Here is a 16689-nt window from a genome sequence, read left to right as displayed (position 1 = left end):
TTCTAATAAGCAACTTCCGTAGAAACCCCGACAAGATGGCGGCAATGATAGTAAACATTCACCTGTTGCAGAGATGAGGAACCATTTAACACCTTATTGGTTTGTAAATCAACAGAAAAGGGACAAACACTTGAATTGATATAGCTCTCCTCGTACTTCTGTCTTTGTTTCTGTGTTTACTTGCGTCTAAATGTTACATGTTTTGTATAAAATAGCAGTTTGCCCGATGGCTAACGGCCAACAGGTCGTACGCCAGAGAAATGGTTGGTTGGATAGCACTGGCGGCATGCCAGTCTTTGGTATGAGCCACCACTTAATTAATATAATTTCAAAAGCAAATATCTTGAATAATGCCAGAAGAAATCAATATCATTTAAAATTGATGTCGTTTGCATGCACCTTTCATCTCACCAGTGACTGAAATCAGAGGGCCTATGTTACAATGCAAAGATTTCTAATGTTCCTCAAATTGAGTTATTAACATCATTGTTGTTGTGACATTATCACATCGTAGATGTAGGGTCGATACTGTCAAGATTACAATAAACCATACCACAGAGTGTCAGTAAGGACTAATGACCCACAAAATAAAAGCCACAAAACATTTAGATACATATGAATGTACACATGTTTCATTTGTGCTTATATCTAACTGATAAAACATTGGTCATTTAAATTTTATAATAAATGTCTTGTCAACAGTCAGAAAACACAATTGAGCTGGTTTTCTTAGTGCCGTTATTCTCGTTAATATGGTTTACCCAAATTCCAATTTTATGTTTAAGCCAGGTCACAGAATATACTGCCAATTAGTCTTATTGATCTTAATTACAATATAGATACTATCTTCTCATTTCATAAGTTTGACACTCATATTCAACATTTGACTTCAGTGTCACATAGATATGTGACTTGTACATACTGCAGATTAGGTTTATAATCAGTGCAATAATGTTTAACAGTACAAGATCTTTCTAAAATATGAGTTTCAGATAATTGACAGATTTAGTGAAATTTACTTATTTATATTCATTGTTTTTTGTCTGTGTCAGCTATGGAATAAAACAATGCCAGCCTCAATTGTGCCAATCGTCCGAACAAGGGATTACTCCCTGAAGCCAGTGACAGGTCTGAGATATGGCAATTTTGAGGGTGTGGTTCACCTGCCACCACTGGCTCAAGGTCCCAGGGTGGGGATGCAGAATTTCTGTTTGATCAACAACCAACAGATCTACAGGAAGGTGACTGACTGGTTTCAGGCATGGCGGCCGTGGCAGCAGTGTGTTCTCCTTTGTGGAATAGCAGACAGGTAATTTAATTAAAATCAGGACTCTTGTTACTTTCGTTGTTTGAAAGGTATTTTTTTTTTATATTGTAAATACATTTGTTTATGTTGTGCTGTTTGATTTGCAGAACTTAAAATTACAAGAAACATGTTCTCATATATTTTTTCACATTTATCACAGAACAGTCAACCAAGGAATTCTGTAATTATTAAACTGATTATTTTCAGATGCACAGTTCGGCAGTTAGACATGCTAGCAACCTCTCTAGAACCTGTCAAGCACAGAGACTTCACCACAGCACATTTATTAAGATATCCATCAACCTCATTTAGGAAGCTTAAGTCGAGACAAGGAAAAGACAATTCAAGGGAGACGCTCAATGACACTCTGTCCGATGCATCCGACTTTTACTCTGAGGACTTAAGTGAGCTGGGGACGCCTGAGTATCAGACACTGAGTCCACTCAAGCTGTACAATGACACAGAATCAGCCAGCTCTAACGATGGCATCACTAACTACACGCCATCTTTGTCTCCCTCTGTTGAATCTGACACTGCACCTAAGAGGCAGTGGGGCCGATACGCCCGCCTTGAGGTGGTTCATGAACATGCTGTCTTTAACAATCCTCTAAAGCCACCACCTGTTTTACCAGATGTTGCCGACTATGCAGACAAGCTTTCTACTGCTATTTTAGACAGTGTCATGGGAGATTTGAGAAAACAACGTGTAGCCGAAGAAAAGATGATTAAAATAAATCGCCAAAAAGCTAAGAGTAAAACAATGATTCCTTTTCAAGGGGGGTTTTCTTTTCCGAAAGGAAGAAAGGCACAATCAATGCCAAACCTAAATCTGTCTGATGTTTCAAAGTCTTTTCCTCAGCCTGCAAAGGTTAAATCTCAAATAGATAAAAAGTCCAAAGTAAAGGTGAAGAGAATGAAGAATGGGGGCTTGCCACAAGTTTCCAAGGGGAAAAGTGTGACTTTGGCACCAATCTCTCGCAGTGATTTTTTATGGAGGGAACATACAAGATTTTCTGATATATCTCAGATTTCTAAAAGGAGTGTCAGTTTTGTAAGACATCAGATGTTTGGCAGGACCACTGTCAGCACTCCAGACTTCTTCAGTGTTGAGGGTGTGGAGAGGTCAGGTATGTAAAACTGTCTATAGTGATTAGATACCATTCTTTTTTACTGAATCAGTTGATATGCTTTAAGTAAAAATACATTCTCTGATAATGTGAAAATTATTTTGTTGATAAAATAACCCTGTACCAAGGTCAGTGTTCAAACTTAACAGTAGACCCATAAACAATCAAAGTCAAAAACACTGTGGGTCTACAGGAATCTTTTACTTCATAGACCAAGAATTCTGTTATTTCCTGTGATATACCGGCAGGTATGTGATTCAGTGATAAGTATACATAGTAGTGAGAGAAAAGGTCCTCTGTGAAATTTCTTTATATTATGTTATTGAACATTAAATATTTAAGTAAATGTTCCTGGTCAAGGTATGGTCTATCAAAATTTCAGTAGATCGATAAGAAATCTAAATCTCATAGACCTATTGTCTATGGTGTGTAAGTCCTATATTCTAAAACTGCAAGGTGATAATGTTTTTAGGTGAGATGCAGAGAGGGGTGCGGTTTAGTGCGGACCCAAAGTCAGCAGTACTTGGTTCCCTTCCTGTCCCACTACAGAGTATGTACAAGGGGTATAAATGGTGGCCTGTACAACCACACGAGGGCATGCAGTACCGCAGACCTTCAAAGAGTGACCTTCTCTCCAACTACAAACAACAACTTACAGAAATATATACGGTAGGTGAGAGTTCCCTGATAGAGAACTGCAAGAGTTTTTACACATACCAGGTACATGTATTACAATGTGTGTAAGTAAAAGACATTGGTAACGAATATGTTCCCTAGGTAATCAAGTGACTATACAATAGTCTAGGAGTCTTAACATATACTGAAATAATAATGAATTATACTTACTTTCTATTTATAAAAGAAAAAGATTGGTAAATAATTATCAGTTCATTTTGAACATATGTAAAATGGACTGTGTTGGCTCACTGAGTGAATATATATATTTGTGTTTTTACTACAGTGGCTGGGAGAATGGGAAGACTATGAGAAAATAAACCTTCTCAATGTTATCCTCAAAATATCTAGTCCAGATGCCCTGAACTTCCTGATGAGCTACATCAAACAGAAGTAAGACACATCAGTATCAGATTTTGACATATTAATTTTAGGTCACTTCATGTTATTGGACACCTAGGTTAACTTACCATGTGTAAGATAATTGGTTACGCTTGGTTTTGAGGTAGTATAATATATTCACTTTGAAGATTTATAAGATTGACAAGTGAACTTATTGTCCAGCCATGGTAACATACATGTATCAACCATTTGTTCTTAAAAATGCTGCTATTAGCTTGATATGTACAAAGATATCTGACCGTTACATACCTGTCAACTGTACATTATCTTGTGTTCCTGTTTTATTGTCCAGTCCTCTACTAATTTTGTACATTGTAATTCTAGGTTACGAGATGCCCGGGACATTAACCGCCTGTCTGACAAGTTATTACTGTTTACTTTCTCTCATCTCAAACCAAAGGATATCTGTCTAGCTGCACAAGTAAGTAATCAGCTGTCCCATAACCATGCTATTTAACTCATTCACACTTGAAATTTCATAATGAACTATTCCAACCTTTGAATTAGAAGAGTTCAAATGTGTCTACAGGGGTGAATGAGTTAATGGTGTTTTATAAAGTCACACAATGGGCAGTCTCTGTATGTACCTGTAGGTTTGTCCAAATGTTTAATGGTGTTTTATAAAGTAACGTGGCACACTAGTAATATATTTCCAGTCTCTAATTGCAACTGTAGGTTAGTCAATGTATTCTGATCAGGTTGGTAGTATTTACATTTAATAACTCAGTTATATGATTACCATATTGACAATTTTTATTTGAATAATAATCCATTAAGAGATAGCTGACAGATTGATCTGCATAATATGTTATTAGATAAAAACCTGGTAAGTGAAGGATGATATTTATAACTTTGTGACATTCTTAGTATTTTCTGAGATTGTTTATCTGTAGGTGTGCAGAAGATGGCGATACCTGTGTGCTACGGATTCCCTGTGGATGGTGAAGTGTCATGAACTAGGTAACTACTGAGGTTAAGTGTTGTGAGCAAGGGAAATATTGAAAGAGTCCAGAAGTAAAAGAAAAAGTTTTATAAATGTGTGTAAAACATGGCCAAGTACCTGGTAGGCACTCGTTGGCTTATTACTTCAGGAATCAGATCCATTTAATAGATTTAAACAGAGTTGACTAGAAATATGTTTGTAGACAGTAAAGAAAGTGCATTATCTTAAACACAGATAATGTTACTGTTATAAAGTAGCAGTAGTACTCCGAGAAACAAATTCTATATCACTCACATATACAATAGCTAGGTTAGATTACGTATGGATTAAAAAATACATGATTAAGTACAGTTAGTTTAAATAGGTAAATTATGTAATGGATTGATCTGTGGTTATGTTTGATCTAGGGGTGGAGGAAGGCATTGAGAACATGGAGGATATTGTTGTGAAGGCCAACATCAACAAGATGGGTATTGACTGGCGACTTGCCTATATAGAACTACGACGCATCACTAGTGTCACCCGCATGGCCAAGGAACGAGGTAGGGGGCAGCACTGTATATCACACATAACACATGAACGAGGTAGGGGGCAGCACTGTCAAGATTCATAATCACTGTGTCACATGAAAAACAGGAACAAGGTAGGGGAGCACTGTATATCACACATTAGACACAAACCAGGAAGTGGACAGCACTGTAAATCACACATTAGACACAAACCAGGAAGTGGACAGCACTGTATATCACACATTAGACACAAACCAGGAAGGGGGCAACATTGTATATCACACATAAAACATGAACGAAGTAGGGGGCAACACTGTATATCACACATAAAACATGAACGAGGTAGGGGGTAACACTGTATATCACACATAAAACATGAACGAAGTAGGGGGTAACACTGTATATCACACATAAAACATGAACAAAGTAGGGGGTAACACTGTATATCATACATAAAACATGAACAAAGTAGGGGGTAACACTGTATATCATACATAAAACATGAACGAAGTAGGGGGCAACACTGTATATCACACATAAAACATGAACGAAGTAGGGGGTAACACTGTATATCACACATAGCACATGAACGAGGTAAAAGATAGAACTGCGTGTCACATATATGACATGAACAAGGTAGGGGGCAGTACTGTTTATCACATGTATGATATGAGCAAGGTAAGGAGCAGTGCTGTATATCACACACAAGACACCAACAAGGTAGGGGGCAGTATATCCAAGTGGTTTTAATATAAGAAAATATTTCAGTTCCATCTGGACTGTTTCAACTGGACAATTACATGTACAAGCAGTTCAACTTCAAATGAGAGAGGTCATAGCTCATACATACAATAGAAATAAATCCTACAAAAACAAATCAGTCATGTTTCCTATATATCCTTATATGTGTGTAAATGTAAGACCAAGGAATGAAATAGGGGCAGTTCTGTATACTTTCTTAACATTGCCCAAACATGTACTAAATTAATCTCAGTTGTAAGTTCAGACCCTTTCAGATTGGTGATATGATGTGTTGACATGGTTACATGTTTTCTACTGTTGTAGCTGACGCTGAATATGAAGCTGAGAGACGGCGACGGAGAGAAGAAGGTAAGGACCCTATACATGTAATACTTGTGTATCCACACCTAATCACACACTCATGTGATTGGAATTTATCCTGTATTTCTCTTCATTTTTCAGGTTTTGATTGTAGAAATCTGATTTTGAAGGTTGTTAATGAAAATATTGGACGAACATCAAATTTATAAAGCAATTGTGTATTTCTGATTTTTAACGTTCCTCTTAATGGGTATTTCATGTCTGTATTAGAGAGAAAAAGACACATCATGTCTCGACAACCGACTCTGATAAGTGAGTAACCCACAACTGGATTAACATTGATGTTTGAGATTGTTTTTGGAGTCTGTTTTTTGGAGTCTGTATTGATTTTACTTGATAAGTTTTGTTTACTAAAGCGTGGGTTTTTCTATACACTACTTTTTGTTGTTGTTTGATATTTTTTAATGTTTAAGTAAAGTATACCATTATCTGGATATTTCTGAAATTAAAAATATACAAAAGTTTTGATAAACTGTATTTTGTTGCTCAGATTAGCAAGAAAGACTGTCCTGCCTGTTATATGTAGGTAATTCATTGTATACGTTTAGTGTGACTTTCTTGGGTAATGATACTTACTTTTTATCTGTGCTTCTATGGACAGACTGGAATCATGCGACATATCTTTATATATTATATACTCTGCTTGTATGGATGGACTGGGATCATGTGATTTCTCTAATTTGTCTGTATAAATCTGCTTATCTTTTTTGTATGGATATTTTGGGATCTTGCCACCTGTTTACTGTCAGAAAGGATTTGGAAAAGGACACCTCTTTTTGTCTTTAAATAGCTTAGAATAAAAATGTCTGCTTATTCATTAAATATTATAAAACATGTATGTCTTGGTGAAGGAGATTTTGTGTGTGTTAGATGTGTTTTCAGGGGCCTGTGAAACTTTAAAACTTCGACTAATAACGTTGTTACAGTTCCAGCTGTAGCGTGTTGTGTACTTCATAATTTTTTGTTTGGTAGAGGATATAACAAAAAGGAAAATAACCTAAGACTTTATTTCAGTGATATGTAAAACCAAATATGACATGAAATTTAGACACACTTTATAATGTTAGCGGTGAAGTAGTTTGGATTTAGAACCTTTTCTTTAGATTAGAATGATTTTGGATGACACTTTTCAGCGGAGACAACTACAGACAGTAGACTAGATCTGTCCCCGGTAATGGAGCTATCACAGAGTGTGGCCTTACTTCAGGCCTACAACACAATGTTTCATGTTCATACAGGTACACGTCTCCCTTAGTGACCTCTGTCTGCTTCAGTGTAAACCACATCACCTTGTAGACAGCCTCAATTATCAGCAGCACTGCTTCAGATTGAAATACCCCGTGCACAGTCTATTAGATAGCATTGTTTGCGTTTCCATTTTTATTCCTGCTTTCATCGACATTTGATTTCAGGCAGTCTGTAACGTAAATATTAGAAGAATATGACAAAGTTTTCATTAGATGTATACCTGCAATAGCATTAACTTTGCTAAATAGTTATTATAAGGACCCTGCATCAGAGATGCAGATGACCTATAGTAATCACAGTGTCCGTCCAGCATCAGAGATGCAGATGACCTATAGTAATCACAGTGTCCGTCCATCCACAATTTTGTTTCTGGAGATTATATCAGAATCCGAAGTACTGTTTTTTTTTTATAATTTAAAACTAAAGTATGATATTCAAATGATTTTGTACAACCTGGTATAATATAAGGTTCTAAATAATTACTCAAAATCTGGACAGCAGTTGAGGTAGAAGACATTAACTCTTAGACTTAACTTGTTGTGTTATACCTGACATCAGCTGCAATTGTTATATCTTCTTACATTTAATATTTGAAGAGCTAGCCCTAGAAAGAGGGTAAAACATTTCAAAAGTACATGTTTTAAGAGTAACTATAAATATCTGCTTATCTGTATCACCTCAACACAACTGCTACACAAATAGCCTAACTCATATAACCATGTGTTTGTCTCCCTGTATGTCTGATAGTATTATCATGTGTTTGTCTCCCTGTATGTCTGATAGTACTATCATGTGTTTGTCTCCCTGTATGTATGATAGTATTATCATGTTTTTGTCTCCCTGTATGTCTGATAGTACTATCATGTGTTTGTCTCCATGTATGTCTGATAGTACTATCATGTGTTTGTCTCCCTGTATATCTGATAGCGCTATCATGTGTCTCATCTCCCTGCATATCTGATAGTACTATCATGTGTCTCATCTCCCTGTATATCTGATAGTATTATCATGTGTCTTGTCTCCCTGTATGTCTGATAGTAGTATCATGTCTCTAGTCTCTCTGTATGTCTGATAGTACTATCATGTGTTTGTGTCTCCCTGTATGTCTGATAGTAGTATCATGTCTCTAGTCTCCCTGTATATCTGATAGTACTATCATGTGTTTGTCTCCCTGTATGTCTGATAGTACTATCATGTGTTTGTGTCTCCCTGTATTTCTGATAGTAGTATCATGTCTCTAGTCTATCTGTATGTCTGATAGTACTATCATATGTCTCATCTCCCTGTATGTCTGATAGTACTGTCATGTGTCTCATCTCCCTGTATGTCTGATAGTACTATCATGTGTCTTGCCTCCTTGTATGTTTGAAAGTGTTAGTATTAGCATGTATCATGTTTCCCTGTATGTAAGATATTTAAATAAAGAGTAACTCTATGGGATTATGTGTCATTGTTTGTTTGAGGATGTTAAGACCCACACAGGTTGAATTAGAATTTCAGACTTCCCCAAGAAATTTCATTTTAAACTAATGCTTCTTAATTTCTATCTTATTAATTTCGAAAAAACAGCTCATATTTATGCACTGCAGTAGTATACAGACATACAAATATTTGCATCGATACTTTGGTTTTACTTAGAAGTGGATTGAATTGATAATGTCTACCAATCATTGTATTTATTAACTTTTTTTATATGATCATTGATAGCGGTTCCCAGTGTATTCCAGTAATGATCTTCATAAATACTACAGTTACAGGGATTTACATAGGGATTGAACGGTAAACACCATTCAATCCATATATATATTTACATTTTTACTATATATCAATTGTTTGATTTTATTTATGTGTTCTGAAATTATTGTTTATTTACTGTGTTTTGTATAAGCGTCGTCCTTTAAACGACGTTGGCGGAACAACCCTATTTAAATCAAATTTCACCAATAATTAACCGTAGTCATTTGAGCGTTTGACGAAGGGGCATTCTCCATGTTATCCGAAGCGAAGGGACAAGACTCTCATTGAACAAGGTTAATCATAAGTCATAAGTAAACCACATGTTACACAGCGCAAATGTAAATTTAATAGTATATAAATCATAATTGCATGTATTTAGATTAATTAATACACTTAGTTATAAAAAAATCATGTCATCTATTGCATATAGTGTCATGCTTTGTAATACAGTCTGTTAGGACAAATGTAAATTAGTATTGCTACCATTATATCATTACTACACTGATGCTGAGAAAATTGTGTTGATCTTGTCCCCTGTTTGTAGCAGAGACGCCCAGTGAATTTGGGAGTATCCCAGTCTCCATCTCCCAATCACCAACACCGCCCCCCACTGAGGGGGCCCCGGGACCAGGGATAGGTATATAGTGTGCATGGCTTACAAAATCTGCATGCTTAAAAGTATATTATATCCCACACTGAACCGCATGCTTTTCTCTGCTTTTTTCCCCTGGTGAACAGGTTCGTTTAAACGTACAAGTAGAAACAATGAAGAAATTCAGGAGTATCACTATCAATATTATTGTATTCCAGTTTGGTTGTTGCTATGGTAATTTGGTTGCAAAAGATGTGCTATTATTGATGAACATGGTTAAAAAATTAAAGATTATTTTAGTTTTATAGAGGATTTAGATTGTACAATAATCCTGTTTTCTGTAGTGGAAAAGGAAGCCTGTGTCAGCTAAGATTACACAGCAATGTTTTAATACCTGTACAGGTAATAAAAATAACACTAATACCATAACTCATAACTTTTATTAAGATTGTCCAACATAAGACATAATATCATAATTAAGTTTTAACAAATTGAAGTTGATGGGAAAAGGATTGAACTTGAGTCAGTTCTGTCTCTTAAAAACCTATCTGGCAAGTAGGAAGAAAATTGTCCAAATTACAGTCAAAAGGAATAGATCCATGTACCTGTATGCTCCAGAGAACACCTTATATAGAAGTGGCTATGTCCATTGAGGTTGTGTAAACATGTACTTAAGTATGTCAGATTTGTTTTGCTCAGTGATGATGGTAGCCGTAGAATTTAATCCTAGAGATCTCTATCTATAATCTGTGTGGTACGTTTATAGAATTGCTTCGTAATCCGAGTCGGAGCTAAATTTTGTCGATTACTTATTTCGTCTATCAGTTTATTTTACATAGACCTCATGGATGATCATTTAGGTATTTAAATATAACCCACTTAATGGAATGTAGACCAAATAATTTGTCTATACAGTAACAAAGGTTGTATATCCATTTGTAGATATACATGTATGTACCTGTAGGTATATCAATTTCAGTGTTCAATGATCCGACAGATAAACGTAATAAAATGTATAGATCTGTATATAAATCATCTTTAATGGTGTTTTTATGTATTTGATTGTGACTTTTATGACTAGTTTGAAAACTAGAAATGCAGTCATCATAGCAGCCTATGAGGGATTCCATGACATGTGGAATTAATCATTATAAACATTAAAAATTGAATTTAATATTATAGAAATATCAAATTGATTGTTAAACATTGAAATTAACAATAAAAATGTAATTAAATGTGAAATGTTTAAGTTGAATTTAATAATAAAAACTAGCATGAATTAATCGTTAAATATTAAAATTTAATATTAAACATTCCAGAAAAAAGTTTTGTAACTGATATACCCACGGTATTCTATCATCAATATTTTGTGTATTTATCAACAGGTTCTCAACCATTGTATCAAATATGTTGGATGTTTTTGCAAATCCAGATTGTAAAGTTTTGAAATCTGAAAAGAACAGGAGTTGATTGTACATTTTTTACTATTAAGGATCCCGGGCCCACTGCGCTATTGTTTTTGTAATACAGTTACCTCCCTTTAGCTTCCATTTGGTCATACCTGGTAACTGAAGCACAATACAGCCAGAACACTTCCGTTGACCAGGTTACTCAACTGGTTAGAGCGATAGTATAACAGCCTAAAGTCCAGTATTCATTGACCAGGTAACTCAACTGGTTAGATCGATAGTATAACAGCCTAAAGTCCAGTATTGGTTGACCAGGTAACTCAACTGGTTAGAGCGATAGTATAACAGCCTAAAGTCCAGTATTGACCAGGTAACTCAACTGGATAGAACGATAGTATAACAGCCTAAAGTCCAGTATTAGTTGACCAGGTAACTCAACTGGTTAGAGCGATAGTATAACAGCCTAAAGTGACTCGGTGTTAGAACCCTGTTTAGCCACGCTGAATTTTTCCCACTCTGAACACTGTTGATGATTTTTTTTATTTTTTTTCATCTTTATTACTTCTCATTTAAGTCCTGCAAGGTATGGTTTTCTTTTCAGAAATGATTTATCAAAGATAAAGGCATGCAGGAACAAACAGTTTCTAACACTTTGTTACAGTTTTTGGCAGTGGTATGGGGATCCTTAAATTTGTCACTAGCTAAACTTTCACCATTATACCTACAAATGTAGAACGATGCTGATTTTTTCACCCATTTAACCTCCACTGCCCTCATTGCCACTTTACAAAATAATGTGATCTTCATAAAGTTTCATGAATATATTCAGGTTATTTAAGGGAAAATACATCCAGATTATACGTCAATTCTATGCACAATGCCATTAGATAACGATCACAATATATAGAAGAATAGATGTCCTCAAAAATCCTTCCTATATAGACCAATGCTCTGTCACTCCGACCTCTGACCCTTTAACCTTTACCAATTCACCTCAGATTGGACCATTATATGAAAAATGCATGCCAATAGTTATTCACCTTTGACCTTTAATTACCAATGCATGGACCATTGAATGTTACCACTATATGTCTATTAGCATTTACATGTACCTTAAACCTGGAGTATTTAGCACAGAGTCATTGATTCTATGACCTTTGTCAACGCAACACTGTCCCATAGACAGTCTCCTTGCCAAATCTATTTCCACCAGGGTCTCCTCACTGCTTTTTTCAAGATCACCACACTTTCCTATAAATGAGGTTTTCCCTCCAAGGTCTGGTTTCTGATTGGATTGCTTCATTACTTTTCAGAAAAATATTGTTGTATAAGTACAGGGCAGCTGTAGTTGATCTGTTTATGAGTGATCAATAAGTCATCATTGATGACAAGATATTATATCCATATCACCTCGGTGTTAGATTCATGTAGTCTTAATGAGGTATTATTACTTAATTTTGAAACTAAAAGTAGTTTTAAACTTTTCAGTCATGAATCACCAATCATACTGCAATTTCATGTGTAAACAGTTTCACTGTAATGTTTTGTATGTTAACATTGATCACAGTCACACATATGTTTGGTTGACCTGTTGTAAAGACTTTCTGTATAGAGACACATTCTACTATTTCTCACATGTCCACTTCTTACTTAACTTCTGGATTTAATGGTATGTACAGTTTTAACAAGAAGTAACCCCCGTATGATTGTGTTGACAGAGGAACTAGAGATCAAGTGTGGCACCATGTCCACTATCAAACTCGACGATCAGGACCGGGTGGTACAGTGGAAGAAGGTCGAGCGCGAGACCAGCGACCTGTGTAGTAGTGTGGCCTCCGAGGACCTATCTCAGTACAGGGACTACGTATTCCAGTCCACAGAGGATCAGCCCGTCAGTGAGTAACGTTGTATACTTCCAATCTACTGCACCTAATGGTGTTTTTATAAATACACAATTGAAATAATTGGATTTGGAAAATTTGGAAAGATAATAGCAGCAAACAGTAGAACTGTGAAATGACATAACGCCTTGTCGTCCAGCGTGATGTCACTATATTACGTTACAAGTTCCCGCACTTTGTTGATACAGTATACGCTTGTATTTGTTTTTTTACTTTTAAGAAGTGTATTACCCGGGAAAATAGAAAATTTAATGCTTTTCCTGTAGAAAAGCATATACATTTCAGTTGTATGGCAGAATACACAAACGTTTCCCTGTTTTTTTGCTATACTCATGAAATATCTGTGGTATCTATGGTATTCAATGGGAAACTATTAAATATCCTCTATATATTTAGTAACATTTTGTACTTACCCCTGTCACAATAGTCCGAAGGAACAAGTTGCCGTATGACTGGAGGCGGAAACAGCAGGCCTACAGCCTGGGGGGTCCAGTGGATGAGGATGGAGACTCACTGCCCAGGAAGGACAGGGTGAGATCGGAGGATATGCAGTTCCAGATCACACGTTCAGAAACTGGAGTCAAGTAAGTAACACACCCTGTAGATATATTAGTGTCCTTCAAACATAAATCTGTTATCTCTTCTCAGCTAAACAATGCCATGTTGAAATTTTAAATCATTTAAAAAAAAAATTGGAACTACAATATTAAGTAACAATATATTTTTTATTCTTATATTACCATTTTTTTTTTTTAAAGTTTTGCTAAATAATAACATTTTGAATTCTGATGAATATGTGATAAACTGACAGCTCCAATCATACCACCCTAGGCTGCTTTTCAGCATTACAATGGCTTTGTTTCTTTCCATGCTTGTACACAATGACCTTTCCTCTAAGATATAAATCAAGTTGTCTAATTGATTGTAGGTTTACATTAAAAATTAAACGGGTACAACTTCTATCTTTTAGTAAAGATGAAAAATGGTTAATCAAATTTTGACAATAACGTACATAAAATATGTAAAGGACGCACCTCACTGCTGAGGCATTTCAAATAACTAGCCTTACCTTTATGTTAATAATTAATGAAGTGTTTTTATACATATGTGTACAGAATTGTTTTGGTAGTTGACATCATACAAAACAGGTAATACCATTCTTGGTATTTTATGTGAATCTTTTTATTAACAACCTTTCTTGTACCATATCATGCACTAGTTGTACTGATTATTTATTTCAGGTTTTTGACGGCAAAAGTGACAAAGAAATCACCCGTGAAGAAGAGGTTTGAGGTCCAGGAGAAAGCGTATGACATTAGAACAGAATTACGACAGGCTAGTGACCTCCTCGTAAGGGAAATAATCAAGTTCGCACGAAACTTTTGTTAGGGGTAATGTTTCTCGAATATATTTTGATGTACTTACAGTGTAAACAGTAATCATATCATTGTTTACATTTCATATGTGCTGGTGTATGTTTGGTGTTCATAGAAATTCTGAAAGATTTAAATGAGGTGGTTTCTAGGATATACCTGGTAGTCCAGTCGTATCTTTGAGAAGAAGAATTTAACCACCTCTGTACAGCGAGAATGAAGGTGTGGATATTACTTCAGAACTATTTATTTGTACCAGAAAGTTCTCAGAATTGGGTATTTGAAGGAGATTATGCTTGGAAAGGTGAAGTTAAAATGCTGAGTTGTTTCTTTCTTTAGGGGAAGACTTTTCCTAGCATGCAGTTGGAGTGGCAGAAACCTAGTCTAGATGATCGGGGTTCCATGAAGTCAATGAAGTCTACCATGACTAAATCCTCATGCATGACCGGTCGTTACATCGGTGTGGTCAAGAGTGTGCGGAGGGTCAGAAAACTGCAGGTGAGACAAAAAACCTTTGCTGTTGTATCGTGTACAAATGAGGAATCGAAGCAATTCATTTAATATTTTACTATATCGTGTGAAAATGCCTCTTGAACCAGATCATTAATTTCATTTATTTCCTCCTGTAATTTTTCGTATAACTTAGAACAATCATATTTCTGATCAGTCATGATTGTTAGTTTTTATCAGAATAATTTTGTCCTTGTCATTTCACCTGTATTTCTGGCTGTTAGACCTTTTTTCTACTTTTGCATCCTCATCTTACAAATGTACCGTCCTTCTTTTATCAGTTTTCTGAAATAACATTGCAAATATTTTTGCAAACACACCCTTACCGATGATACTGTATTTCAATTTGGTATAGCTAAAGCTGAAAAAAGTCGCAGGCGCTTCTTTTGAAATGATGTCAATTTGACCTAGCCTTTGCAAGGTAGTATTCCAGACTGTCTCTGTGATGTTTCCTGCTTTGAAATATTTCCCTGGTAGCAGTATGAATGAATTTGCATATCTTACATTCATATACATGCAGAAAAAATCTTTCGCTTGGATGGCAATGAGGAAATTTGTGTTCAGTTATGCCTACGATTTTATCAATACATGCTGTGGTAGGTATTTTCATTTTCCTATTACAATAAGGAAAGCATTATTAGTTCTGGTCACCATTAGTTTCTATACCATTACTTTTATACTAAATCATTTATTGTTTTCATTTTAGAAAATAATTCCGGTAATGATTGAAAAGAGACGTGGAATTTCTTATCATCCCAGGTTGTTTAGTCAGGCTGAATTAACATTTCCCAGTTTACATGTTTGTCAAGTTTGAGATTTCCAGGAACCCATAATAGGGCCGGGCCACAGATAGTGTGTGGATTGCTATATCGACTGTGTGACAGTACTTGTTTAGTGTGTTAGAGGATGTGGTTATATATATATTATGACGACTGTGTAAATAATTGTTTTATTTCCCACTCGCAGGCTGCTTGTATACTAGGTAACATTTTTCTACCATTTACTAGGGTAGGGGGTTTGGTATGGCAGCCATAACGGTTTATATCTGTATTTGTATTTTATTGTTGGGCATCATTTTGGGATCAATGTTTGATTTGAATATGAAATAAATTAATGAAATAGATTTCAATCAAATAAGATATTTTCAAAATAAAAGAAATGGATTCTAAAGTGTTAAACAATGTTGAAATTGAACACCACACCATGTATCACTTTTCATCTAATCCTTACTTTAATGGTTTCATCAAAGGTTACTTGTTGAAGTTTAAATGGTTCTTGTCAAATATTCAATGGTTTTACCAAGCATCCACTGTTAAAACTTTAATGGTTTTACGTAATATTTACCAGTACTGTTAAAAGTTTAATGGTTTTACCAAACATCTACTGTTAAATTTTTTAATGGTTTTACCAAACTTATACTGTTAAAACTTGAATGGTTTTACGTAATATCTACTGTTAAAAGTATAATGGTTTTACCAAACATCTACTGTTAAAAGTTTTGATGGTTTTACCAAACTTATACTGTTAAAACTTTTAATGGTTTTACCAAACTTATACTGTTAAAACTTTTAATGGTTTTACCAACTTGTACTAACAAGAATTTTTCGGTTTCACCAAACATGAACTTGTTACAAAGTGATGCCCTGTTAGATTAAGAATACAGTTAGTGATATACTGTATTATTAGGACTATAAAATCATACTAAACTGTTAATCCTTCTCACACTCACTCATCACTGTGTAGACCTAATGGATACCATTCATTTACAGCGGTATAATAACCCTATGTAAACCTGGTGTTAATGCTGACTTACTTTGCAGTTGTAGTTTGATGAA

The 16689-nt window shown here is 35.3% G+C and overlaps 1 protein-coding gene across 6 annotated transcripts in view; it reads left to right on the top strand.

The window, feature by feature from the left end:
* The first annotated feature begins 20 nt into the window (after positions 1-20).
* Positions 21-16689, top strand: part of LOC110459164 — a 66892-nt gene continuing 50223 nt past the window's right edge. Inside the window, exons 1-15 of one of the 6 annotated variants that reach the window (XM_021511283.1) lie at positions 21-99; positions 1053-1309; positions 1514-2433; positions 2906-3102; positions 3395-3501; positions 3835-3931; positions 4404-4470; positions 4861-4995; positions 6028-6072; positions 7218-7322; positions 9617-9706; positions 12789-12965; positions 13399-13555; positions 14213-14321; positions 14684-14842. In XM_021511283.1, the coding sequence (XP_021366958.1) occupies positions 1068-1309; positions 1514-2433; positions 2906-3102; positions 3395-3501; positions 3835-3931; positions 4404-4470; positions 4861-4995; positions 6028-6072; positions 7218-7322; positions 9617-9706; positions 12789-12965; positions 13399-13555; positions 14213-14321; positions 14684-14842 (2607 nt within the window). In that variant the 5' untranslated portion in view covers positions 21-99; positions 1053-1067. Of the gene's footprint in view, positions 100-1052; positions 1310-1513; positions 2434-2905; positions 3103-3394; positions 3502-3834; positions 3932-4403; positions 4471-4860; positions 4996-6027; positions 6073-6294; positions 6337-7217; positions 7323-9613; positions 9707-12788; positions 12966-13398; positions 13556-14212; positions 14322-14683; positions 14843-16689 lie in introns of all 6 variants that reach the window. The other 5 variants (XM_021511281.1, XM_021511285.1, XM_021511284.1 and 2 more) reach the window with 5 other exon arrangements.

The sequence above is a fragment of the Mizuhopecten yessoensis genome, unplaced genomic scaffold (genome assembly GCF_002113885.1).
Source record: "Mizuhopecten yessoensis strain PY_sf001 unplaced genomic scaffold, ASM211388v2 scaffold9985, whole genome shotgun sequence".
Classification (NCBI taxonomy): domain Eukaryota; kingdom Metazoa; phylum Mollusca; class Bivalvia; order Pectinida; family Pectinidae; genus Mizuhopecten; species Mizuhopecten yessoensis.
Note: the sequence above shows the minus strand (reverse complement) of the source record. Positions and strands in the feature narration are given on the sequence as shown.